The sequence below is a fragment of the Dunckerocampus dactyliophorus genome, chromosome 13 (assembly GCF_027744805.1).
Source record: "Dunckerocampus dactyliophorus isolate RoL2022-P2 chromosome 13, RoL_Ddac_1.1, whole genome shotgun sequence".
Classification (NCBI taxonomy): domain Eukaryota; kingdom Metazoa; phylum Chordata; class Actinopteri; order Syngnathiformes; family Syngnathidae; genus Dunckerocampus; species Dunckerocampus dactyliophorus.
Window position 1 is genome coordinate 1,443,441 of NC_072831.1, and position 27,780 is coordinate 1,471,220.

At 42.9% G+C, this 27,780-nt stretch overlaps 2 protein-coding genes across 3 annotated transcripts in view; one reads left to right on the top strand and one right to left on the bottom strand.

Moving 5' to 3' along the window:
* Positions 1–320, bottom strand: part of LOC129192713 (uncharacterized) — a 33,919-nt gene extending 33,599 nt beyond the window's left edge. Inside the window, exon 1 of the mRNA XM_054797011.1 lies at positions 1–320. The gene's annotated coding sequence lies outside the window, so the exon portion shown is untranslated.
* Positions 4–25,989, top strand: golga5 (golgin A5). Of its 2 annotated transcripts, none has more exons than XM_054797014.1 (13): positions 4–580; positions 2,363–3,019; positions 5,366–5,569; positions 5,642–5,861; positions 8,205–8,328; positions 8,630–8,833; positions 8,953–9,123; positions 9,198–9,326; positions 13,005–13,103; positions 21,093–21,318; positions 21,404–21,503; positions 25,521–25,584; positions 25,705–25,989. In XM_054797014.1, exons 2-13 carry the CDS (start codon positions 2,371–2,373, stop codon positions 25,816–25,818), a joined length of 2,304 nt encoding a protein of 767 aa, XP_054652989.1. In that variant the 5' UTR covers positions 4–580; positions 2,363–2,370; the 3' UTR covers positions 25,819–25,989. The 2 variants fall into 2 exon arrangements, with proteins under 2 accessions (XP_054652989.1, XP_054652990.1); XM_054797015.1 differs by having other exon boundaries at positions 6–580; positions 25,656–25,981.
* The last annotated feature ends 1,791 nt before the right edge of the window (positions 25,990–27,780 follow it).

A 27,780-nucleotide genomic window follows, 5' to 3' on the forward strand; every position in this document is an offset into this window, starting at 1 on the left:
CTTACTCTTAGCTTGAGCTGACTAGCCTGAGGTCTGAGTTGCACTCCATCGAAGGTCCCCCTGAATCAATCATGTCTTCCGTTCCTGCTCCTCTCCCGGGTGGACGCGCTGCAACAGACGGCTCCCCACAGTCAGTGCTGTGTTTTCGGCCACTGCTGCTTGTGTTACACCGGACGCTCATTGTCCCTTTTTTTGCTCCAGAAGAGGAAGATGCCGATGTCGACACCATATTGCACTTCAACGTCTTGACTAGCTAGCTTCACTGCACCAGCGGAGCGACTTTCGCCGGCTTAAAGTTAAAACATCCCACAACATGAAGCGCTGTCACTACGAGATCCGTACGGGAACCGCAATCAGTTCTGCACATGCGCGAGGGAAAGTCACTTCCTCTATTTGCAAAATTTTACGACGGCCCACTTGTCCACGTATAGAGAAGACTGTTGCTATTTTGTTTTGACCTGTCATGCGATGACATTTGTCTGCTTGTATCCAAACATTCCACTTTCATCTTCACCACTTCAACCTCGGAGATAGCGTGGTGCCAAGGGACGTTTTGACATTCTGACCTGGTTTAAAGACGGTAAGATGGAGCAATTAGCGTAGCTTACCTGAGCTGCTCAGCTGTATCACTGTTAGCTTAGCAGACAGGAAGTACACTACTGCAAGCGTAGTTTCCACATCTTTATTATTATTGTATTTAAGCGGCTGAGAGGTTACAAAGGGGTGTTTTAGGATTTAATTGACAAGAAAGAGTTCGTAAACCACAGAGGGAGCCAGGACGTGTATTATTGATGTAGCATGCTAGCTTAGTAGCCGTAGCCCTAACTCAATTCAAATCAAACTTTATTGAACACTTGTACAGACTTTATTGAGCCACAAGGAAACTTGCTTGGTAACAGAACCTCAATTGCAGAAGAAAAAGAAAAACACTCAATAAAATGCAGTGCAATATGAATAAGATATAATAAAATCAAAATAATACAAGGTAAGACAAACATTTGCATATTTACAAATAGTGTGTAAAAATAGAAGTAAATATGAGTATATTTACACTTAAAGTGAGAGCAGACAGTACAGCGCAATAATGTTGTGAATTATGTTTTACAGGCAGGTGAGGTATTGTAGAGCTGGATGGCGTGTGGAATGAATTAAGTCCTGTAGCGCTCACTGTGGGAACAGAACTGGAGGAGTCTGTTGGAAAATGAGCTCAGCTGCCCCTCTGTTGTCCGACTGAGCGGGTGGGTGGGGTTGTCCATGACGGAGAGCAGTTTGTCCAGTGTCCTCCAGTCTCTCACTGTTACAAACGCCTCCAACTGAGTGCCGATAACTTGTTCAGCTTTCCGGATCAGTTTTGCCATCCGGTTTATGTCCTTTTTGCTGGAGCTGCTCCCACAGCAACCACAGCAAAGTACAGGGCACTGGCTACCACAGACTGGTAGAAGATCTCCAGCAATTTGCTTAACACATTGAAGGACCTATGCTTCCTCAGGAAGTAGAGTCTGCTCATGGCCTCGTAGACAGCATTGCAGTTGTTATTAAAGTCCAGTATGCTGTTCACGTGGGTTCCCAAGTACTTGTGTTGGTCCACTTCTGCCACCTCCAAGCCCTGAATGGTGATGGGCTCCACTCCACTCCACCGGAGTCACATACAATGAAAAATACAGCGTATAATACTTTTAGATTGTCATTTATTATTATTGAGTCTAAAGCAGGGGTCTCAAACTTACTTTACCTCGAGGCTGCTGGAGATAGGGTCTGGGTGAGGCTGGGCTGCATGAAGCATTGGGAGTGGGGCTGGGAATCTCAGCGTACCTCACGATACAGTACGATATGGGATGCATGGCTCATGATAACGATATTTTGATACGGTGAAAATATTAATATTTTTAATATTGGCATAGTTGGACATATACTGTAGATATTTTGTCACAACCCTAATCTGGAGTGATGGTGACTTCCAGCATGCTTTGTAGTAATTGTTTTGTAAAAGTTGCTGAAGTTATGTGTTTAGATTTGCAAATTATTCCCTATAGTAGTAGTTGCCCTATGTGTGTTTACATACCTGTTACATGTTGTGTGTGTTAGCACCCCAATTGTAGGTAGTGTTCTGTCTAGTGACTGACCCCTCTTTTGGCAATGTGACAAGCTTACTATTAGTTCAGTGATGGCTTATACTTGCTGTTTATGAGTTCCTGTGGCGTAGCTCAGACCTCGCGGGCCGCATTTGCACTATTCTTCCATGTCAAGTCGTTGGCCGCAAAATATGATGCAGTGGGCTTCAAATGGCTTGCGTGCCGCGAGTTTGAAACCCCTGGTCTAAAGCGTCCTCATATTGTGCTGTTTCTCTTTTTCTTTCTCGTAGAGTGCAAAATGTCTTGGTTTGCTGAGTTTGCTGGCAAAGCTGAAGACTTCCTGAATAAAGTGGACCAGGGAGCTGCCACTGCCTTGAACAAAAATCAGGATAAAACATTGTCCCTCACTTCATTCTACGAAGGAGATGCACCAGGCCACCCTGAATACAAACCAGAGGGCTTTAATAACAGCAGTAGCGCTTCTCACCAGACATCAAGCTACATCTCCGCAGCAGTAGGCAACATAAAGAAGTCCACTTCAGCTCTGACGCCTGCTTCAGTCAACATGTCCAGCACCCCCTCTGGCAAGCAGGCATCAAGTGGCACGTCCAACCCCGCCAAAGCCTCCACCTCTTCCTCCAGCTTTGTCAGGCGCAAAAAGAGCGAGCGTGATGTGGACGATGATATGCTCTTTGACTTCTTGAACAGTTCAGAGCCGCCGGTCACTGCCGGGCGCGACTCGAACAAGGACGCTGTCAAAGCAGCAGCACCGAACCAGGTCACAGAGGCTAAAAACTCGACTCCTCCTCCTCCTCCTCCCACCATCCCTTCGCTCCCATCCACGCCCCCCTCCACCTGCAGAGTGTCCCGGGCTTCCAGCCTCAGCTCGCTGTCTGCTCACAGCATGAAAGCATCTGAGGAGAGCTCTGCTAAACAGCAAAGTCAAGGTCTGAAATCCTGCCTCGCTCACATTTTGCATCCTTATTATTGGGTATGATCACTTTCCACACCATCAGGTGACATTCTTTCATACACATCAGATCAACAAAAGCGTCATAAAAAAAAAAGTCATGCCCAGTTTTGGTATTCATTTAACAATAACTTTTATTGTTGTGGTTGTAATGTGTAATGAGGTGCATTTGTAATCATCTGTCAATTAATTTAGCAATGAACTATCATCACATCCAAAAACATGCATGTTAGCTTCATTGGAGACTCTAAATTGTCCATAGGTATGAATGTGAGTGTGAATGATTGTCTATATGTGCCCTGCCATTGGCTGGCCACCAGTCCAGCGTGTACCCCGCCTCTAACCCAAAGTCAGCCGGGATAGGCTTCAGCATGCAGGAGAAGCGGTATGGAAAATGGATGGATTGATATCGTCATAGTGCATTTACTCAACTGCAGAGAGTACCAGGCACCTGGCATTAAGACATATATAACTGTGGAGTGCCTCAATTATATTTATGTTCACAAATGTATCATAATTAGAGATGTCAAAGTTAATGTGTCAATAACAAATTAACAGAAATTCCCTTTAACACAGCTGTTGTTTTTGTTGGTTTTTTTTGACGCGCGATTGATGTGCGCACGTCCTGTTTGACCCTTGGCTTACAGCGTAGCTTAATTAGACACAGCGGTGTGGCAGTTGATGTGAAGCCACAAGCGGTAACAAATATTGTGCAGAAATGGAGAAAGAAAAGGTTGTTTCGAGTTGAGTTGTCACCGGGCACGTCGAGTCTCAAACGCCAGAGAGCAGAGATAACGTATTGAAGCACTGCAGGTATTTTTTTATTGTCATTTCTGCAGTGGTACTTTGGCGTACGAGTGTCCCAAATAACGAGTGTTGTTGATGCGAGCCATCTCTCGGCTCAGTGTTTTGCTTTGAAGTGTGAGCTAAAACTTGGGTTTGAGCTGCTAGATACCAGCAGGCATAGCCAAGGACAGCTATTTGGAAGCGTGTGTCAGAGTGACAAAAGCGGAAGTGAGATGGGAAGTAAAAGGCAGTAAAGGCTCGCGAAGGAATGTATTAGCGTTATTATTTGCAATTTATTAGGGTTTGTGCTTGAACTGCAGTGTTTGTCAAAGATGACAGAATAAATGTTGCATGTTGAAAGACCTGCGGTGTCTTACTTCCACGTTGTTGAAGTCGCCAAGACGAGGGAGCTATCCGCACAGAAACGTTTTCAGGTCAAAAAGGCAAAGTATATTATTATTTTTTGAAAACATTTTCCAACGTGGGAAAATCTGAAAACGCCGGCTTGTTGTTTTTGTGTAGGCAAGATATCTTGTAGTCTTATACTCCACAATGACTGGCAGAAGTAATTCCACTTCTCATAAGTCGAGGTGTGCCTTGGAAAGCGGAAGATGACGGACTTAATGCGCATGCGTTCAGTGATCCGTTCCCATCTGGATGCAACTATTTAATAATCCGGCACATTTTTTTTCACCGCTCAAAAAAAAATCTCAAGAGTGTTCACGTGTGGACAGTCAGAGCCTAAGAAAGGTGTAAAAAAGTGAGTTTAAAGAGTGTTTGAAAGTGAAGTATAGGTAGTGCCTGACCGCACTACAGTACAGTACAGTACAGTATATTGGCACAGTCCTGCTTTGGTAAACTGCTGACTTCTTCAGCACTTTATTTTTTGTAACTTGTAGATATTTATTTTTCCAACACCCCGTTTTACTTTCACTCAGTTTGCAAACCTTTATTTTAAATGTTAGTCACAAAGAAATACACTATATTGTGCGATGATTTGCTTGAAGAGAACAGTATTTAAGTGATGGACAGTTTACCTTTCCCTTGTCTACTCGTACATTGTGGTTATTTCTTATACATTGAGCTCCATTTGGTGTCGAGCTGTTTACAAAAAACAGAATATTTCTTTCTAGCTGCAATTATTTGCAATTAATTATGAGTTACTCGTACTAGTATAGTAATGCTACTGTGAAATAATGTATTAAATAAAAAAATACAAATAAATATGAAATAATCAAAATGCAAAATAATAAAAATACAAATAAATTATGAATAAAAATAATTATAAATACATAAAAAATATATAAAAAAAAACGTATTTATGTTGCATTGTGTTTGTGGTGTGCTTCACATTGTCATTCATGGTTTTCCAAAAGCAAAAATACCTTTTAAATGTGTGTTAAAACTTGTAAGAAGCTGAAGGAACTACTAAAGAAAGTCAAAATAAGAGTAAGGGTTAGTAGGGTGTGTACTATGTGAGTAAATATTGTATGGGAGTCGATTCATATGTGTGGTTGCACACCCATCCACATCACAGCCACCTGGGACTCACCTGAGGCCTGCAACTCAGCCATGGCTGCCCCTCAGGCGTCAAGTCGGCAGGAGTCCGGTCCCCCAGAGGAGCCTCAGGGCCAGGTTCTGTCAAGCCTGCGTCTGGAGAACCAACTCCTGCGCAGTGAGGTGGCCTCGCTCAACCAGGAAATGGCCTTGGTCATCCAGAGATCAAAAGACTTCCAAGAAGGTAAGAGATTTATTTCAAAAAGGGGAGAACTGGTCACCCCCGATCACTGCAGGTGGATTTCCTCTTTTATAGAACTCAACCGCGCCCGGCTGCGTGCCGATAGCTGGAACACCGAGCAGGCTCAGGGCGACCGCGCGTTGCGAGGACTGCGCTCGCAAGTGGACGACCTGAACGAGGCGCTCGCCGCCAAAGACCGTCAACTCGCCGTCCTCAAAGTCAGACTGGACGAGGCCGACCAGCTGCTGAGGAGCCGCAGCGCCGCACTGGAGGAAGTGCAGAAGGAAAAGTCCAGGTACCATCTCTGCGAGCATGTTCGGGTCTTTGGGTCAGGTAGCTTGTCAGCTTTGTACTCACGGCCGCAAGCCACATCCAGCCCACACCAGAGCCAGTTCACTTCCAATCTTGGGACTTTTGGAGCAGATTCCTATAAACAGCAGAGCCCTCTTGTCAGAGAAGATTATTGACCAGCCTTTTTTGTAGGGTGTCTCTGTCATACAGAAGATCGTTGACCAGGGTTTTTTGCAGGATGTCTTTAAAAGCAGCAGACCGGTAAATAGAGGATCTTTGACCAGGGTTTTTTTTTTGCAGGATGTCTTTAAAACAGCAGAGAACCACGTCCTGTAGAGCAGGGGTGTCAAAGTCATTTTCACTTAGGGCCACATCGACATAATGGCTGTCCTCAAAGGGCCAGATGTAACTTATAAATAAAACTAAATGTAATGGAATGTAATGTAAAATAAACGTAACAACTCCTTAATGTTAAATAACTCTAAATTTATGACTTATTCAAGTGACAAACATTACAGTTGCATAGAAAAAAAATATCTTTACTTCTTGCTCTGTTACAACATAAATCATTTGAATTTGTCAGCTTATGAAACCCGCACTACTCCATCAATCAAGGATCAAACTATCCAAGTGAATTAAGAAAAATAACATAAAACACAAGTTATGACATTAACTTTGTTCAAAACGTGTTTGTCAAAGTTAAAATGGGCTTAATTACTGTAGAATCAACAATTGTGAGCTGCTAACAACATGTATGACAGATGTAGCATTTTACAAAAAAAAAAGGCTGCACAGTCTTGCATCCAACTGATGGTTTGATTACAATAATTTGTCTGCATACAAACATAAAACCTGCAAATACTAAATTACTGCAACAGCAGCTACACACAAATAATATGTAATCCACTAAAAATTACAAAATAAAAGTTGACTCAGTTTACAACTATACGGTCAAGTTTTTCGTTTAGTAACTAACCTAAAAACTGATATTTCTTAAAGTCTGTAATTGGTCGGGACACACCTGCTCACAGACCTTAAGCATGCAATGCTTCAAAAAACGCTCCCTCTGACAAAGACTTGGAGGCGTGGGCAATTTTTTCAGCCACAATAAAGCTAGCTTCCACTGCCGCATTGTTTTTGGCTGTGGATTTCGTGACCACACTCTGCTGCAACCGCAGTTTGCCTTTTAATTCTTGGGCAATTTGTTGCTTTTCTTGAAGGCTAGCTTTGGCGTACTTAGCTCCGTGTTTAGTGTCAAAATGCCGACGCAGATTGTACTCTTTAACAACCGACACCACTTCATAACACAAAAGACATACCGGTCTTTCTCCTTGAAGCACAAACAAGTACCCGCATTACCATCTTTCTTGAAACGGTCTTCCATCCGCATCAACTTTTCTCTCCCTGGACATTTTGGGATCATTGTGGAGACACTGCCGTTTAGTGGCGGTGAGCCCTCACTTCGTATTGTAGTCGACAAGCATTGTGGGAAATGTAGTTTTTGATCAAAGCACGCTTTTGACCTATTTAATTGCTCGCGGGCCACATAAAGTGACGTGGCGGGCCACATTTGGCTTGTGGGCCTCGAGTTTGACACCTGTGATGTAGATGACCAGGTTTTTTGCAGCATGTCTTTAAAAGCAGCAGACCTGTTATATAGAGGATCTTTGACCAGGGTTTTTTTGACTGAGGTCTTTAAAAATCGCAGATAACTCCTGTCATATACAGGATCTTTGACCAGGGTTTTTTGCAATGTGTCTTTTAAAAACAGCAGAGAACTTGTGTGATATAGAGGATCTTTGACCAGGGTTTTTTTTAAAGATGTCTTTCTAAAAAAAAAAAAGCAGCGCACTTCTGTTATATCGAGGATTTTTGACCAGGGTGTTTTTTTTTAAGATGTCTTGAAAAACAGCAGAGAGATCCTGTCATATAGTGGATCTTTGACCAGGGTTTTTGCAGTATGTTGTTAAAAACAGCAGCACACTCCTGTCAGGGTTTTTGAAGGATGCCTTTTAAAAACAGTGGAGCACTTCTGTCATGTAGAGTATTTGTATGACTTTATGACTATATTAGCCATTTGGTGAGGTAAAAGGTTTAGCAGACTCTTACATTTACATTATATGCAAAATTCTAATAATTCTAATAATAAAAGTGAAAGCGAAGAGATGTCCAGTCCTCCAACCACACACACAGCTGAATATCCTCACAATTTGTACTGTAATGCACTGGGGTTCCATGCCCCCTCCCTCCTGCTGGCCCCACCAAACATGCTGCTGGTGTACGGGCGCAGACGGGACGACGCGTTCAAGGACTTGCTTGGGACACCGCTGTGCTGCCTTTTTTGTAGGATTTTGGAGGACCACACAGAAGGGAGCAGCGTGCAGTCTCTAGCGCTTCAGAGCCTGCAGGAGAGACTGCGCGAGGCTGAGCAGACACACAGGAGGGACGAGGACAGCTTTCGGCAGATGCAGGTGCCTTTTTAAATCCTCTTTCTGTTTTTTAACTGCCTTTTTGCGGTTAGTTTACACTCTTAGCGTTGTCTCACTTCCTATGGTGACAAAGGCTACCCACAAGACAGCTGCGTTTTTTGACAGAGTGACGGTGCCAACTGCCAGCCAGGCACGTGTCTCACAGTTGTTTTTAAAGGGATGCGTTTGCTTTGAGAAAGTTGTAGTCTGCTTATAGTAGATTGCTGTCATGCAAGCATAGCCGTTGTTTACAGTCCAATCATCTTTGGGAAAACCACTCAGTTGGATTCATCGTGTGCTTCAGAGTGACTTTTCCAGCCGTCTGTCCCGGCTGGAGTTTGAGAGGCAGACGCTGGCAGAGGCGGTGAAGGCAGCGGAGAAGCGAGTCGCAGAGGAGAAGTTGCGCGCGGACAACCTTCATCAGCAACTGAGGAGCGCTAAGGCAGCAGCGGACACCGCCAAGCAGGACTTCCACGATTACAAGCACAAAGCCACACGCATCTTGCAAGTAAGCTTTGTTCACCCACATCAACACAACTCCACCTGTGTATACTATGCAGTTGCACATAGGACACAACTCCACATGTACATTGGACGCTGAAGCTGTGGTGTCTTTGTGTGATCAAGTCTAAAGAGAAGCTCATCAGCAGCCTGAAGGAGGGCTCCGGCCTGGACAGTCTGGACGGCAGCGGGGCGGCAGCTCTTGAAGTGGAGGAGCTGCGTCACGAGAAGGAGCTGCAGAGGGAGGAGATCCAAAAGCTTCAGGGTCAAGTGCACTCGCTGCGCACAGACTTACAGGTGAGTGGAATGGTAGACGTGGGAAGCACAGACACAATCGCTGACTTGATCATCAAAGTCTCATTGATTGTAAGGATCTGGAAAGTCAGTCGCTGGCCGAGGCAGAAACGTGGCGAGAGCAGGCGCTGCAGTTGGAGGAGCAGCAGACTTCACTAAACAGCATCAAGCAGGAACTGGAAGCGGAAGTGGAGAGGCTCAAACAGGTGAAAGGGATCTTCAGCAAATGTTATGTAATACAGTGGTGCCTTGGTTAAGATCATTTATCCGTTCCAGAAGGTCGGACTCAAACCAAAACGCACTCGACTTTCTCATCGAAAATCATGTAAATCCAATAAATCCGCTCCAGACACCCAAAAATGTTAACACAAAGCACATTTTATGGACAATAATTCTAGTTTTACATGCAGAAAATGATGCAAATATAATGACAAATGAATGGACAACCGTCATTGGACATTTCAGTTTGCAAAAATATGTCAACATTCTAGAACCAATAAACATGCAGCTTGCTGTTTAATATAGAAAATGAAAGAAAAGAAATACTGTAACCGCTGGCAGCAGTGACCCCGTGGGAGTGCGCTGGCGAGGATGCCTTATGAAGGTGGCTGGTGACGTGTGCTATGTTTGACCCCGGGTGCCGCAAAAATGCTATGGTAAATTTGAATGCTTATGTTTTGTTGTTGGAAACACAAATGAGTGTTATGGATGTAAAATGAAACAGGCAGAAACAGAGTGTCACCGCCGGGTTGATAGACTGCTACATGGGAACCAGACTGGATGTGTATCCATGGATGTGTTTGCACGCAGCCAATGACGGAGCCACTCCCGTCACATTTACGTACCTCTGAAATGGCGACAGTCTTCTCTTTAAGCCATAAAATTTGGAGGTCTTGCACCCTTGTCTTGATATAGTCCATCGCCTTTCCCTTTTGTGCGGTCCATGTGTTTTGTTTCGTCGTGTTTCTCTCCACAACGGTGATATAAATAAACGCTGCTGTCCTAAAATGCCCCCGGAGCCCACAATGCATTCCACGATCACGTGCAGTATTGTGAGATTTCATCTTCGTTGCGTGATCCAAAATGGCGGCATAATTTTATCAACAATTTTGGATGTTAACCGAAAAACGCAATAACCGGGCGGATGTTAACCATTCTATACATTGTATTTGTATATAATGATGTATACAGTGTTCCCTCGTTTAACGCAGGGGTTAGGTTCCAAAAAATGTTAAGTGAAATCCAAGTAGGAGGAGTTGATTTTTGTTTTGTTTTGTTTTTATATGTTTTTTCGTTCATTATGTATTTTTTCATTTACAGTATGTTTTTTTTGTTGACAGGCAATGTTTTATCATTTATTATGTTTTTTTCTTTTACAGGAAGTTTTTGTTTATTATATATGTTTTTTGTTTACAGTTAGTTTTTTGTTAACAGGATGTTTTTTTCGTTTATTATACAGTAGTACCTCGCATAACATAAACCTCCTTTTACATAAATTCCACTGAACATAAAGAATTTATGTAAAGTTTTTGCTTCGTATTACAGAAGAAATTCCATATAACATAAAGCGTCAAGTCAGTGCAAGTCTTTTTTTTTTTTTTAATCAACTTTAATAATGCCTCAAGTCGGTGCAAGTTCAGACTAACACTTGGTGACGCCTTCTGACGCATCACGCTCTCATTGGCTGATTTTCGAGGAACCGCCTCCGCTCTCATCTCATTGTCTGATTATCGGGGCACCGCCTACGCTCTCATCTAATTGGCTGAGTTGTACAGCGCGTACATGAGTTTGTGTGATTGACAGGCTTGTCCCTTCAAACTCCTTCCTCTTTGTAGTCCCCCTGAAACTAACTTAAACAATTAAGTTAAGTTACAAATTTTTACAAAATTTTGCACACAGCATTATCGTGTAGTGCGTGTGCGTTTGTCTGTGAGACCAGCTGACTCTTAGACTCTTTAAGGCTAGTCCTCCTCCTCCTTCCTGCCTCCACTTGCGCTCCTGATCAAGACATCTTGTGAACGGTAGGATTGTTTTTGTTTTTCAGTTTTATTCATTTACAGTAATCTTATTTATTACCTTATTTTATATTGGAATGTTACTCTACTATGTTTATGCTAACGTTTTCTTATATTTTCCCACCATATTTGGTGGACTTTGAATATTTTGAAGTGCCAAAGGTGTGACTTTGGGAAGATCTTGGAACAGATTAGGCTATTTACAGTACATGTATTTTACGCTTCGTATAACATAAAAACTCTATAACATAAAGGTTCTCGGAACGGATTATTTACGTTGTAGGGGCAAGTTCAGACTAACACTTGGTGACGCCTTCTGACGCATCACGCTCTCATTGGCTGATTTTCGAGGAACCGCCTCCGCTCTCATCTCATTGTCTGATTATCGGGGCACCGCCTACGCTCTCATCTAATTGGCTGAGTTGTACAGCGCGTACATGAGTTTGTGTGATTGACAGGCTTGTCCCTTCAAACTCCTTCCTCTTTGTAGTCCCCCTGAAACTAACTTAAACAATTAAGTTAAGTTACAAATTTTTACAAAATTTTGCACACAGCATTATCGTGTAGTGCGTGTGCGTTTGTCTGTGAGACCAGCTGACTCTTAGACTCTTTAAGGCTAGTCCTCCTCCTCCTTCCTGCCTCCACTTGCGCTCCTGATCAAGACATCTTGTGAACGGTAGGATTGTTTTTGTTTTTCAGTTTTATTCATTTACAGTAATCTTATTTATTACCTTATTTTATATTGGAATGTTACTCTACTATGTTTATGCTAACGTTTTCTTATATTTTCCCACCATATTTGGTGGACTTTGAATATTTTGAAGTGCCAAAGGTGTGACTTTGGGAAGATCTTGGAACAGATTAGGCTATTTACAGTACATGTATTTTACGCTTCGTATAACATAAAAACTCTATAACATAAAGGTTCTCGGAACGGATTATTTACGTTGTAGGGGCGTCTACTGTATATGTTGTAAGGCTGTAAAACCCCTCACCACACACTTTATACACTTTTCTCTGACATGAGAAAATATATATGTTGTGCATATAGAGGGCCTTCAAAACGCGGATCACGCCTTGGTCCATTGGCTGAATTAGCGATGTAGTGTTTCCAAAATAAGCCTGTCTCATCACAATTAAAAGCTTGTTCAGGCTTAGGGTGTATCCCCCTTCCTCGATGATGGTTTTAAATTTGTTCATGTATACCTCTGCTCCGGCATCCGGAGAAGCAGCCTCTCTGTGGTCTTGTTGCGACAGTTAAAGCACATTTTGCATCCTTGTTAAAAAGTATTGCTGCTGTATTGCTTATGTTATTTTCCTCCTTCTTAATGGTACGAACAGAAGATTCATTTTTTCTGTCATGGCGCCCGACAGCTGCCTAAGTTCTACCTTCCTTCAGCGTGTCCAGAATTCCAACTTTTTGTGCAATGGTTAGCATCCTCCTCTGCCTTTTGGGTGCAACTACAGGTGCCCTTGTCGGTGCGGAGTGTTTTGTCGACATTGTGAGTTTTGTCGGGGAGAAAACTTGCAAACGCACCACTAATGAGCCACACCGCTAGCGATCGAACAATGATGTCAATTAGGCAAGCTGAACACATTCTGTACTGTACAGGGCACATGGCATGGAGGAGATTCATTGATGGTCTACAGTCTCTTAGCCAATCAGAACGCAGAAGACAATTCTGGTTCTCACTTAGCGAATCAGGACGCAGAACACAATGTGTTCATACACTGTAAAAAAAAAAAAAAAAAAGAAGCAAGCTACACTGTAAAAAATTACACACACAAGAAGTCTGTGAAATAGCGAGGCCACGTAAAGTGAACCGCATGATAGCGAGGGAACACTGTACAGTATTTGTATCTTTACAGGAGCTGCAGTATGTGGAGGAAGAGCAGCATCGGGCCAAAAGTACCCTGCAGAGCCGAGTTCAAGACAGAGAAGAGGAAATACAGAAACTCAGGAATCAGGTGAGTTCTTTCTTGTCCATTCAAGGGAAGATGGAACCTATCCCAGCAGACGTTTTCAATTCTTGACTGCTTTTGAGTTGTCATCTACTCTACAGATACACTCCTGATCAAAATGTTAAAAAAGTTGAAAAATGTCAAGAATGTACATTTTTTGCAGTGTTGGATGTTCAGGAGGTTATAAGCAGAGCTTCAAAATGCAAACAGAAGAAATGGGAGTGAGACGAAAAAGCAATTTATTGCAAACAAGCATCCTGATAATGACTGGCCGCATATGCCGATACTTTCAACATCGATCACAAAAGCCGATCATCTGTGGCTGGCACTTTGCAGCCCACAGCGATCCTTTCGTGCACTGTAGTGTCATCAAGTGCTCAAGAATGTCATCGACTAGATGACATTACTACAAGTTTCTTTTAATCTGTCACATTTGCCCTCCCCCCTTTTCCCACCATTTCAAGGTCGACAACATTGTCTTAATCTTTGGGCGTGCATTTAAACATAAATGAAAGTACTCTGTCAGCTATACTGTGGTCGCGTTTAAATTGTGAAAATAGCGTTATTTTTGTAATTTTGTAAAGAAAATCTTAAATTATTCATTTTATTTGAAAATTACCTTTGACTAAATAATGTACAGCTCCCAGATGTATTATGTATTATTATCACTCTTCATTCATTCAATTGTTTGTTACAGCTCCTGGGTCACGTCTGTGCTGGAGCATATCCCATTTGTTGTTAATTCTATATGGATTTCAGGAACAACTAAAGATAAAATAATAATAGATCAATCAACAAGCAACTCAATCATATCTGACATTTCAAACATTAACATACACCCTATCACTATTAGTGATCACGCCCCAGTCTCTCTTTTTCTCACTAACCAAACTATAAGTGCTCCTACTAGATGCTGGAGATTAAATACATCATTACTAAAAGACTCAGACTTCCTAAAATACTTTGAAAGAGAGTGGACAATGTTTTTAGACTTCAATGACCAACCCGGTGTCTCGGCTAGTATTCTGTGGGAGGCAGCAAAAGCAGTAATGCGCGGAAAAAACATTTCATATTCATCATATAAGAAAAAGAAAGAGAGATTACTAGAATCAGAGTTGAAGGAGTTGCTAAGGGAACCCACAGTGTCATGTAGCGGGTGAGAGGTGTTGTCCATGATGGATGTCAGCTTAGCCAACATCCTTCTCTCCCCAACTTCCTCCACGGAGTCCAGAGGACTGTCCAGGACAGAGCTCGCTCTCCTGATCAGCCTATTGATCCTGCTCCTGTCCCTGTCCGTGCTGCCCCCTCTCCAGCAGCCCACAGCATAGAAGATGGCTGAGGCCACCACAGAGTCATAGAAGGTCCGTAAAAGAGTCCTGCACACACCAAAGGACCTCAGTCTCCTCAGCAGGTGGAGGCGACTTTGGCCCTTCTTGTAGAGGGTGTGGGTGTTGACGGACCAGTCCAGTTTGTTGTTAAGGTGAACACCCAGGAATTTGTAGCTGTCTACCAACTCTATGTCCGCTCCCTGGATGTTCACCGGTGTGAAGTGAGATGTTTTCCTCTGGAAGTTAATGATCATCTCCTTTGTCTTGCTGGTGTTGAGTTGTAGCTGGTTAAGCTCACTCTAGCTGACAAAGTCCCTGATGACCGTCCTGTATTCCAGATCGTTCCCCTCTGAAACACAACCCACAATGGCTGTGTCGTCAGAGAACGTCTGGATGTGACACTGTGTGGAGTTGTGTGTGAAGTCCGAGGTGTAGAGGGTGAAGAGGAAAGGGGAGAGCACCGTACCCTGAGGGGCACCTGTGCCGCAGAGTACCATGTCAGACACACAGTGACGGAGCCTCACATACTGTGGTCTGTTGGTGAGGTAGTCTATAACCCATGCAGTCAGGTGTTGGTCTACTCCCACACTCTCCATCTTCACTCTGAGTAGTGACGGCTGGATGGTGTTGAAGGCACTGGAGAAGTCAAAAAACATGACCCTCACAGCGCTCCCACTGTCCTCCAGGTGTAGCAGTGATCTGTGCAGCAGGTAGATAACTGCGTCGTCCACTCCGATCCGAGGCCGGTAAGCAAAATGGAGGGGGTCCAGCTGAGTGCCCACCAGGGGTCTCAGGTGCTGCAGGATAATCCGCTCCATGGTCTTCATCAGGTGAGAAGTCAAGGCAACAGGCCTGAAGTGGTTAGGCTCCTTGGGACGCGGTGTCTTTGGTATCGGGACCACACAGGAGGTCTTCCACAGGGCCGGGACTTTCTCCAGGGTCAGGCTGAGATTGAACAAGTGCGAGAACTCCACAGAGCTGGTCAGCACAGTCCTTGAGGATTCTAGGGCTGATGCCATCCGGTCCCGGTGCCTTCCTTGCCTTGATCTTCTTCAGCTGACTCCTCACCTGATCATCAGTTATGGAGAGGGGGGTAGAGGATGGCTGAGATGGGGATGTGGGGGTGAAGAGTGGTGAGTTGGTAGGGGAGGGAGGAAGGGCAGACTCAAATCTGTTAAAAAACACATTGAGTTCATCTGCCCAGATCTTGTCCCCACTGGCTTGGTCTTTCCCCACTCCTTTACCATGACCTGTGATGGTCTGCAGGCCTCTCCAGACTTCCCTGGCATTATTCTCCTCCAGCCGCTTCTCCAGTTTCCTCCTGTAGCAGTCCTTCCCCTTCCTGATCTTATGCCGGAGTTCCCTCTGGACTCTGCACAGCAAGCAGACTGCAAACTAGACTTAAAAGAAATTACTGACAAGAAAATTCAGTTCCAACTGCAGAGACTACGTTTGGAAAAGTTTGAGCATGGCAATAAACACGGAAAATACTTAGCTAACCAACTAAAAGTCAATAAAGAAAAAAGCTCTATCTCGTCCATTAGAAACTCAGGAGGTCATATCACTCACCTCCCGGAGGAAATAAATTCTGTCTTTAGGAGCTTTTATAAAAATCTATATACACCTCAGATTAAACCATCTCTCCCAGATATCGAAACATTTCTCAACACCATAGAATTACCAAAATTAAAGGACGAACAGGTGACAAACTTAGATGTACGCATTTCATTGATAGAACTCCATAACGCTCTACACCGGTTGCCGAATAACAAAGCACCAGGACCTGATGGTTTCCCTGCCGAGTTTTATAAAACATTCTGGTCATTACTATCTCCAATATTTCTTAGAATGGTTTTGGAAATTAAAGACAGTTCATGCTTGCCTCCAAACATGAACTCAGCTACCATCAGTCTCTTGCTGAAACCGGATAAGGACCCAACACTACCTTCCAGTTATCGTCCAATTTCACTGATTAATGCAGATCTTAAAATAATATTGAAAGCGTTAGCTATAAGGCTGGAAAAAGTTACCCCTCATATAATACACCCTGATCAATCAGGATTTATCAAGGGGAGAAACTCAACTGGCCCTCCTGCTCGGCTGTCGCGTGGGGTCGTCCGGTGTGGGGTGTGGGGGCCGACAGGACAGGGCGCCGGCGGGCCGGAGGACTGCCAACCCCTGAGACCAGCAAGAGATCACACCCCACAAAGGCAGACAAGTACCGGGGGCCACAAACCGGCAGGCCCAGAGACGCCCCCACAACCGGAAAGAAGCCAGCCCGCGCCGGAAGCGCCAATCCCTGCCCACCGCCACCCCACCCCTAGGGAGCGGAGCCTGGCCCGCCCCAGGCCAACCCCCGCCCGACCCCCGACACAGGGCTGCCCCGCCCAAGGATGCAGGAGGCACACCCTCCACCCACCCGGCGGAGGCACGGGCGGCACACACACGCACGCACGCACGCACACATACAGTGGTCGACTGCCCGAAACCCGGAAGATGATACATCTCTGCCGCCCGTGCCTCCGCCGGGTGGGTGGAGGGTGTACCTCCTGCATCCCTGGGCGGGGCGGCCCTGTGTCGGGGTTTGGGCGGGGGTTGGCCCGTTGACTGTCCTCCGGCCCGCCGGCGCCCTGTCTTTGACTGGGATTACCTCTCTTCGGCCCCTTGCTGGTCTTCCCGGGGGTGAGGGCTCTCTGGGCTGGCTCTTGGGGCACTGATCTTTGTGCTGCCTGCCCCTGTGGGCCTGGTGGCCTTCTGGCGGCGGGGGCTCGGCCTGGCTATTTGGGGCGGGGCTCTCTGGGAGGTGGAAGGCGGCCCCTTTCCTTTCATGCTTTCTCAGTGACAATTAAACGCCCACACATTCTTGCACCTTTATATATATGAAGTCTTCCTCACTTACAGAGATACCTGTACATATGCACACTCACAGTACATACGTACTTCCCCACATTACTCACTGAGTTAACCAGGGTGTTATTATGTTGTTGGTTTTATTCCAGCGACGGTGATATCAGCAGTATGACTATAGTTTTTTTTACAATGATGTGCATTAGTCATTATCATTCTGTTCACTATCATAGTTCATCATTTCATTACTACTATTATGTGTGACTGTTTCAATGCAGTATTATCATTGTGATCACTATCATAGTTCATCATTTCATGACTACTATTATGTGTGATTGTCATTGACAGCATTGTCATTGTGGTTGTTGATATTGTTTTGTCCTTATGTCTTTGTTCGTCTTTATAGTTGTCAGACATTTATTTGCTGATGTCGTTCTGTATGTTTCTGTTCTGTTCTTGTTGTCACAATTGTTGTTGTTGCTGCTGTTGTCCTTGTCTCGTGTCTTTTTTTTGTACCCACCCCCTTTTCTTTTCTCTTCTTCTCTGTCCCCTCCTGCTTCGGTCTGGTCGCTCCAAATTTGCTTCATATCAAAGTCAAATAAATTCTGTATAACAGGGGAAGTGTATATCACACTTCTCCCTGGCAGAGTAAATCTGTTGAGGACTTGACGGCATTTAGATCTACAATTCTATCTGGACAGGACAGGATTAAAAAATTAAATAATAAAAATAATAATAATAATAATAGATCATCGCTTCACTTAGCAAAAACAATAATACAGAGAAGAATGTCAGGAGTGTCAGTCTTATACTCAACAAAAATATAAACGCAACACTTGTTTTTGCTCCCATTTTTGATGAGATGAACTCAAAGATGTAAAACTTGTTCCGCATACACAATATCTCCATTTCTCTCAAATATTGTTGACAAATCTGTCTAAATCTGTGATAGTGAGCACTTCTCCTTTTTTGACATCATCCATCCCATCGTGATTAGTCCACAGGTGTGCCTTAGACTGCCCATAGTAAAAGGCCACTCTGTTTTGTTTTATGGGGGTGGGAGGTCTGGGGACTCAGAAAACCAGTCAGTATCTGGTGTGACCACCATTTGCCTTATGCAGTGCAACACATCTCCTTGGCATAGAGTTGATCAGGTTGTGGGTTGTGGCCTGTGGAATGTTGGTCCACTCCTCTTCAATGGCTGTACAAAGTTGCTGGATATTTTGGCGGAAACTGGTACACGCCGTCGTATACACCGATCCAGAGCATCCCAAACATGCTCAATGGGTGACATGTCCTGTAAGTATGCTGGCCATGCAAGAACTGGAACGTTTTCAGCTTTCAAGAATCCTTGAATCCAGATCCTTGCAACATGGGGCCGTGCATTATCCTGCTGCAACACGAGGTGATGGATGTACCGCCAAATTTGGAGACGGCTTATCGTAGAGAAATGAACATTCAATACACAAGCAACAGCTCTGGTTGACATCCCTGCTGTCAGCATGCCAATTGCACTCTCCCTCAAATGGATGGATGATCTCAGCAAAGGAGAAGTGCTCACTATCACACATTTTGACAGATTTGTGAGCAATATTTGAGAGAAATGGTGATATTGTGGATGTGGAACAAGTTTTAGATCTTTGAGTTCATCTTATAAAAAATGGGAGCAAAAACAAAAGTGTTGCGTTTATATTTTTTGTTGCGTGTATCACCGTCAGTCAGCCAACCAGTCAGTCAGCACTGCGCTTTATTTCACAAAAAGGTCAATATCTTCACATTATTTATAATTTGATTTTGCTCGGGACCCAGAAAATGTATTAGTCAAATTTAACAACTTTTCTTGAGTTGACAACAGATTGGTTCTTAAAACTATGATCACGTAGACTGTAATATATAAACAAAATTAGATGTATAAGCTGTAATGTCAATTATGTATTTATATTCATGTGTATACTGAGATTTATGTTCATGAAGCAGTGGTGTTAGTATAGCAAGCATGGTTGTTTCTGTTGTTTCTTTTGTGTTCTAATAATATCGTATTTAATCTCTCTATCTCCTACCACCCGTTTAACCCCTTCGCTCTTCACGTTCCCTTTTTCCAACATTCTCTAACCATTTTTCCTTATCTCCTTAAAAATCTGCATGTGTCGAACGCTCAAGGAATCAATTTATCTATATCATCTCTCTGTGCTGGTTATTTTATCCCTAAGATTATCACTGGAGTAATAGCCATTTCCAGTGTTTCAAAATCTAAAACAGAGATTAAAAGAGTAAATATCAGTTTATGGTCCAAATTAATTTTGTTTTTTGAACAAAATTAACTGTAACTTGGAATGCTAATTTGCCCACCAAATATTAATTTTTGTCATCAATTAAGCTTAACTTGATGAATGCTTGTTTTGAATTTACGACAAAATTTAGTGCTACACACTAAAGCAGGGGTTTCAAACTCAATGTCACTGGGGGCCGCTGGAGATAGGGTCTGGCTGTGGCTGGGCCGCATGAAGTATTGGGAATGGTGCTGGGAATCTCAGGGTACCCCACAATATGGTATGATACGCGATGCACGGCTCCCGATAATGATAATATCGGGATACAGTGATAGGGTGAAACCAAAAAATAAATACATTTCATAGTTTGTATTTTGCTGCATTCAGCTGGGATAGGCTCCAGCTTACTCGTGACCCTAATAAAGACAAGCGGTACAAAAGGGGTGGAACTTTTGCAGCATATTTTAACCAGACTATAAGCAGCAATGGTACAGAAAGAATGAGGATGTTTTAGCAACATAAGTGGAAACAGGATTTTAGTTTCGGTGTGTGAAAAGCAGTCAAGCTATTTTAAACTCATTCAGAAAACACAACATCTCACGTCTCTCAAGTAGAGCAATGCTATCAAGTAGAATCATATCAAAAGGAAATATTTTTTATAGCATTTAAACTACTCCTCCATGTATAGTTGCGGGCTGTAAAATATGACCGCAAATGGCCCGCAGGCCGCGAGTTTGAGACCCCTGCACAAAAGTGTTTATTTTGATATTTTATTTAAGTCTCAAATTGTATTACTTTTAGTTTATGAACTGATGAAACAACTTTTCTTCCTTTCTCCTTTTTTTTTTATTCCATAAACCCGATACATTAGTAATACATGTCTGACAGTCACATGAAGTTTTCAAAAATACAACCCAATTCGAAATTCTAGCTTGCCGAAAGACACCTGCGTACACGATATCTGTATGTGACAAACTGCAAGAAAAAATAGAACTCTTTCTCGAACACACCGGCTCTTCTGCACTTAGCGCTCCCCTTGTATTCCCTCCTTCGACACTTCCTTCAGTCATTCAGTCCACCTCCGGTCCCAACCACACAGCTTGACAAGATTCAAAACGTTTAAAATAATACAAACCAAAGTCTAATCGGACTTATCACACAGCAAATTGCACACAATTTTCTTCTCCATTCAACGATTGCTATTCTGTCATAACCCGCACTACAGAGCAAACAACGTTATGACGCACTTGAAATTTCTCTGGGACCAGACCCAAGATACAGTATGGCTTCTATAGTCTCACTCCAGTGCAACCCACAAGAAATTAACATGAGCACAAATAACACAATTAGGCAAGATACGCTTAAGAATTAACATCTGGAAAACAGCTTGTGTAAGTCAGGTCACGTTGACCTCCCAAAGTTTTTACGATAGAATCCAATAGTGCAAAATGTACATTCTTGCATTTTTTCTGTGGCTGTTAACATTTTGATCAGGAGTGTACAGGATGTGCATGCTGACGCAGGTTTCTGAATTTTTACCTTTTCTTCAGTTGACCAACAAGACCTTGAGCAGCAGTAGCCAAACAGAGCTGGAGAAGCGTTTGCACCAGCTGACCGAGACGTTGATTCAGAAGCAGACTATGCTGGAAGCTCTGGGCACAGAGAAAAGCTCGCTGGTCTTCCAACTGGAACATCTGGAGCAACAGCTGAAGAACAGTCAAGGGGGTCAGACTGGGGGAGGACCAGCCATTAACATGAGTGCCGTGGAGGGCGCAGGTAGCTTCCTTGCCAGACCACACAATGGACCTTGGCAACTCATGCACTTTTCACATTGTGAATATATATATTTTTTCATTTTCAGGTACAAGACCAAGAAACATTCCGGTCCTTTTCAGCAACCAAGAGAGTCGGGGAGTGTATGGCAAAGTGCAGAAGGCGGCCAGCACCATCGACCGTTTCAGGTAAGTTGAATGAACTGGATGAGGGTTCCTGACATGATTTATCAACTTTACTGAAGTATGTCATTTCTTGTTTGTATTTATGTTGGTTCATTTTTTGAAAGCGAATGATAAATTGGCAAAAATTACATTTTTAGTTCATTGTGGCAGTCATTACAAACTCGTCATGGTGACATCAGCAGAGTAACACCTCTCAGCTAAAGTTGCATAAACAGCGAGCTTCTTGAGGTAGCTCGTCTGCTTGGTTCGGTGTATTTTTCATCGAAATAGCAGTCACGCCAAAACCTTGTGTTGCTGTTGGATGTTCATAGTGTCCGACTGATATGGTAAGTTTGTTTTCTTTTCCAAAAGAGGAAGGGTTAAGACAAAAACGGACGAAGCAATTGCAGAGAATGGGAGGTGGATGGACGCCTACTTAGAATTCTTTAAAATTTTTTATTATTTTTTTTATAGTGTTCACTTCACTGATGACCGCTTTGAAGGAACTGTTAAAAGTACAGTATAAACACATTTTGAAAAAGGATGCTATTCCACCGGCAGAATAGAGCCGACGGATACACAGGAAAAAACAAGGCACGAACGCCACAGAACAGAGTAAGTCATGTCTTGTTTACATAATGTATTATAAACAGTATTTTACCATAACTTTAAGGCTTTTAAAGCATTATGCCTGTTATGTAAACATCTTTTCATAGCCATATGATGACAGGAGGGGGCGGCGGCAGCGGCTTCCACTGTGATGGCGACAAAATATGTAATAAATCAGGCTATAACAACCCCTTTACGTTCATAAATAAGCCGATTTGAAACAATAATTGAAGGATATGCAACTCAAGAGTAATTTATACTTACCATTCAGTGTTTTGAAGGCGACCAATCTTCATCTCCATGTCTTAAGGCTTAAGTCCATGTTCTAAAAGTTCTCTCTATCTCCATATGTTTCTCCCTTCTTTTCACCTCCAAAACTATTGACACATCACTCAAATCTCAGCTGTAATCACTGTAAACATGCTCGGTCTCGTACACAGCTATGTTTGTTTATGCTGATGTCACCTCCGGAAATGACGCTTTCCTGCGACAACCACTTTGTCATGGCTGACGCCAAGAACTACAAATGTCATTTTTGCCAATTTACTGTTGCCTTTCAAAAAATAAACAACACAGAACAAGTACAAACAATATTTAAGCAAAGCTGATGAATCATGTCAGTGACCCTTTAAAGGAAAACTGCACTGTTTTTGTAATTTTGCCCATCATTCACAATCCTTATGTGAAACATGAACACATATTTCTTTCCCTTGTCTGTGCGTTCTAACGAGAGCAAAAGAGTTAGCACGAGCCAGCTAACAACGCACGTCATGGGAGGTACCTATGTTGATGATGAAGTCCTAACAAGAAAACCCTCAAAAGACGCCAATAGTGTTCCATTTACATAACGGACTTGTATAGACACCAAGCTACAGCGATATTCTTACTGTAGCAGCTAACACAAAAAGCTATCTGGCGGAGTAACGCGACGCCTCGCTCGTCTCAGCGTCACTCACGACGGCTCAAGCCACTGCAACGGGACAGATGGAAGAGCGGATACTACCGGCTCTCAATTTCGCTACGAAGACTCAACAAAATGCTCATTTGCTGTCAGCGTTTTTTACCAGAGGACTGGAGCCCAAGTCCCTGAGAGAAGACATTGTCAGTGTTATCGTTGTTTCTGTGCTGCTGTTGTTCACAGATGTGGGCGATGTCAAATCCATTTTGCCGAGGAAAGAAGTTTGGGTTATGTTTGAAATCATCAAAATACAGCACCATACTGTAAGTTAGGGGTGTCCAAACCTTTTCAACCCAGGGCCACATTCTGAAAAATGAAAGGATGCAAGGGCCACTTTGATATTTTGTAAACCAACACAGACATATGCTGAGAAGCTACATGTAGCTCAGGAAAAGAATGCATTTCAGCTTGGCAATGTAGGTGAAATGGTACTAAACATTATTTTTTTCCATAATAATATGAGTTATTTTTTGTAAAGTTGCAGCTTCTGTTCTTCAGTCGATTATGACTTTTTTTTCTTAATATTTTGACTTTATTCCTGTTACAACTCTTCTCTTAAATTAATATTTGAACTTTCCCATTTTTGCTGGTGGTGTTTTTTTTAAAGTTTTTTTTGTAGTTTTCTTGTTAAATTACATTTTTTGACTGTGCTGCGGGCCGATGAAATCACAGCCAAGGGCCGCCAATGGCCCCCAGGCCACACTTTGGACACTCTTGCTGTAAGTATTACATGTTATTGTCACAGCATGTATATGAAAAGCTAAAACGTTGTTAGAGGTTTTTTTGTGGTTTTTTTTTCCAGAGGGCTTCATAGTTGAAATAGATACCTCCTATGACATGCATTGTCATCAGACGAGGTGAATGAGTTCTACGCACGCTTTGACAACCAAACTCCTGATGAGCAGAGAGGGTGGCTAAACTTGGGGAGCACACAGGACTCACCTCTCATGGTGACATCAGCTGATGTGCGCAGGGTTCTGAACAAAACAACCCCACGAAAAGCAGCAGGCCCAGACAACATCTCAGGACGTGCACTTCGGGTTTGCTCATCAGAGCTAGCTGATGTGCTTGCTGACATATTTAACCTGTCGCTTGCACAAGCATCTGTACCGACCTGCTTTAAGTCCACCACCATAGTGCCCGTACCCAAGAAGAGCAACGTGACCTGCTTGAATGACTATCGCCCTATAGCACTCACTCCTATTGTCTTGAAGTGCTTTGAAAGAATAGTCATGACCCACATCAAAAAGAGCATCTCGGCAACTGTGGACCCTCAACAGTTTGCATATCGCCAGAACCGGTCCACGGATGATGCAGTCAACACTGCCATCCACACAGCCCTTTCTCACCTACAGGGCCAGGACACATATGTCAGAATGCTATTTATAGACTATAGCTCTGCTTTTAATATAGTCAGCCCCCACAAACTCACAAATAAGCTCCTCACACTTGGCCTGTCTCCCTCCCTCTGTAACTGGGTGTTTAAGAGATGATCATCGACCCAAGAACAAGGGAAAAGGAGCCGCATAGACCCCTGTTTATTGATGAGACTGAGGTGGAGAGGGTGAAAACCTTCAAGTTCCTTGGCACACACATCAGCGAGGACCTCACCTGGTCTCACAACACCCAACAAATTCTGAAGAAGTCCCAAAGGAGACTGTACTTCCTGAGAAGACTGAGGAAGTTTGGCATGTCCACCACAATCCTGAGTTGCTTCTACAGATGCACTATGGAAAGTGTCCTTACCGCCTCCATCACTGTTTGGTACGGTAACTGTACAACACGTGATAGGAAGGCACTCCAGCGGGTGATCAAGACCTCACAGAACATTGTTGGGGCAGCCCTCCCCTCACTGCAAGACATTTATAAAACTAGAGTCCTACGAAGAACACACAACCTCATCAAGGACAGCACACATCCACAACACTCATTATTCACACTCCTACCGTCAGGCAGACGCTACAGGAGTTTGAAGTCCAGGACCACAAGGCTGGCAAACAGCTTTTACCCACAGGCCATCAGGCTTCTCAACGAGGCACTCACACATGCACACACTCATAACTCTATCTATCTATTTATTAATTTATTAATGTAGTTATTCATTCATTTATTCATTCATTGGTATTCATGTCTCTTCTGTTGTTGTTGCTTAATTTATTGGTATTTATGTTTCTTATGTTCTTATTCATTTTCTTGTGTTTTCTTTCTTTCTTGGGAGAATGAACAGAATAAGAATTTCCTTGCAAAGCAGAACTACCTGTTTTACTATGCATATGACAATAAAACTTTTGAATCTTGATAGCTGGCTATTTTGTTTTTTCTCGTAAGAACGCACAGAAAAGGGAACAAAATATGTGTTCATGTTTCACATAAGGATTTTAGGCAAAATTACCCCCAAATTGTGCAGTTTCCCTTTACATTCCCTTGTGGAAGCACACGTTCCCAAATAATGCTTGTGTTTTTTGCCCTTCAAGCATCAGACTGGGGATTTTCTTGAGGCGCTACCCCATAGCCCGTGTGTTTGTCATCTTGTACATGGTGAGTAATTGCTTCTTAAGAAGCATTTGCTGGTCAAAGAGACAAGCAGTCTTTGTTTTTGTTTCATGCAGGCAGTGCTGCACATGTGGGTGATGATTGTGCTTCTCACCTACTCGCCAGAAATGCATCACGCACATCCTGACGGAAGCTAGTTGGAGATGTTTTGCACAGATATCACCGAAAGACACAATTTTCTCCTGTTCTACCAAGAAAATACAACCGACAGAGACATGAAATTACGACTATCACATGAATGGTCATTAAAACAAACAGCTATCCTGTGTATGCTCTTCTTCACCTTCTTCAGAGATTGTATTTAACAATGTAAAGCGGTTATTTTAATAAATGACTTAAAAACATCACACACATACCTTCTCTTCTCTCACCCAAACCCACGCTGGCTTTCACTCGGCATGCAACGATACTGCTCTCTGCAGCCCGTACCCTCAATAGCAGCTCAGAACCACACAGTACTTCCGCAGCTTACACAAGCAGACGCATTCCAATAGCAGTGTGAGTTGCACTTGTTTTAGGCCTAGGGTCAGTAAATTTTTGCTGTGTTTTGATGCACTTATTTGCGTGTGAACGTTTCACTTCTCACTGTTTCTTTCATCTAGCTACAGTAGATGTGTTCTGGTCAGCCTGTCGGCTCCGGCTTCTTTTGAATGGTGGGAGTGCCTGCTCCCTTTTTGAAGGGGAAAAAAAAAAAAAGTTCCTCACTCCTGTACCTTACTGCACTGATTATACATGCCCTTTTGCGTCCTGTTTTCCTTGCACTTCTGGACAGACTGCCTTCTGTTCAGTGATGACTTGAAGCTTCAATAATAAAACAGACAAAAGACAACTTGGTTTCTCTGGAAGTGGCCGGGGACAGGGAAATGTGGGCTTCCCAGCTGAGGCTGCTGCCCCTGCGACCCAACCTCGGATAAGCTGAAGATGGATACAGTATAGAAGTACTGATGGAACCATCATTGCTTGGGCTGTTGTGAACAAGGGAAGGTGCGTTCCATTTATCACTTCCACTCCTCCTACTTCCACTTTCCCTGGGCTCTAGGAGCCATCCGCCACCTCCGCCTGACATCGGGAATGATGTCAAACCCTAGTGCCTCAGGGGAGTCAACGACAGCAACTCAAACTGCTGCGGGAATGCAGCCAGCGTTTCAGCAAACACTTTTTCCACAGCTCCACCCCCTCCGAACAGTGCGACGGAGCTTGACTGGAGATGGGGGAATCAGGAGCCAGCGTGCTGACGTCGCTGTTGCACAGGTGTGAACAAACATTTTTTCCACTGAGGGCAACATACTGAAAAATGAAAGGATGCAAGGGCCACTTGGATATAACTTCATTTTCCAAAAATGTCAACTTGATTTTGTTTTGTTTCTCACAATATTGCAACTTTAAAAAAAAAAACAAAAACTTTATTGAATATTTCAACTCTATGCTACTACAATTACATTATTTTTTCGTCATAATTCGGCAAGTTTATTCTCGTGAAATTGCGACTTTTGTTTCCTCCTAATATTTTTTATTTTTTTCGTTTCTCCTGTTGTTTCCAATCTAAACTTTCTTTTTGTTTATTTTCTTCTTGTAATTATGACTTTATTTATTATATTTATATCCATTCTTCTTCTTCTTCAGTGTTCTCATTTTGTTTTGTTTGTTTTTAATAATATTACGACTTTTAAAAAAGCAACTTATTTTTTTCTTGAATATTTCAACTCTGTGCTGCTAACATGACATTTTTCCTCATAATATTACAAGTTTATTTTTTTTTCCCTCTTACTAGTTTGACTTTAATTCTCATAAAATTACAGCTGTTTTTTCCATTTCTTTTTTTACATTTCCAAACTAGTTCCATGTTCTTTTTGTCAATCGTCTATGACTTTATTCCCAAAATATTTTGACTTTATTCTCGTAACCCACAAAATTATTTTCCAAAAATGTCAACTTTGTTTTGTTTGTTTTTCAGAATGTTATGACTTTTAAAAGTCTTGTTTCTTTCATATTTCAATTGTATGGTAATAAAATGACTTTATTTTTCCACATATTACGACATTATTCTCGTAAAATGACAATTTTTTCTTAATTTGAATACAACTTTTCAATTTTTTGCTGTTTTTTTTTTTATTTTCTTGTTAACGTATATTTTTAGAACGTGCTCCGGGCTAATAAGAAAAACAACAAACTTTCCTGTTG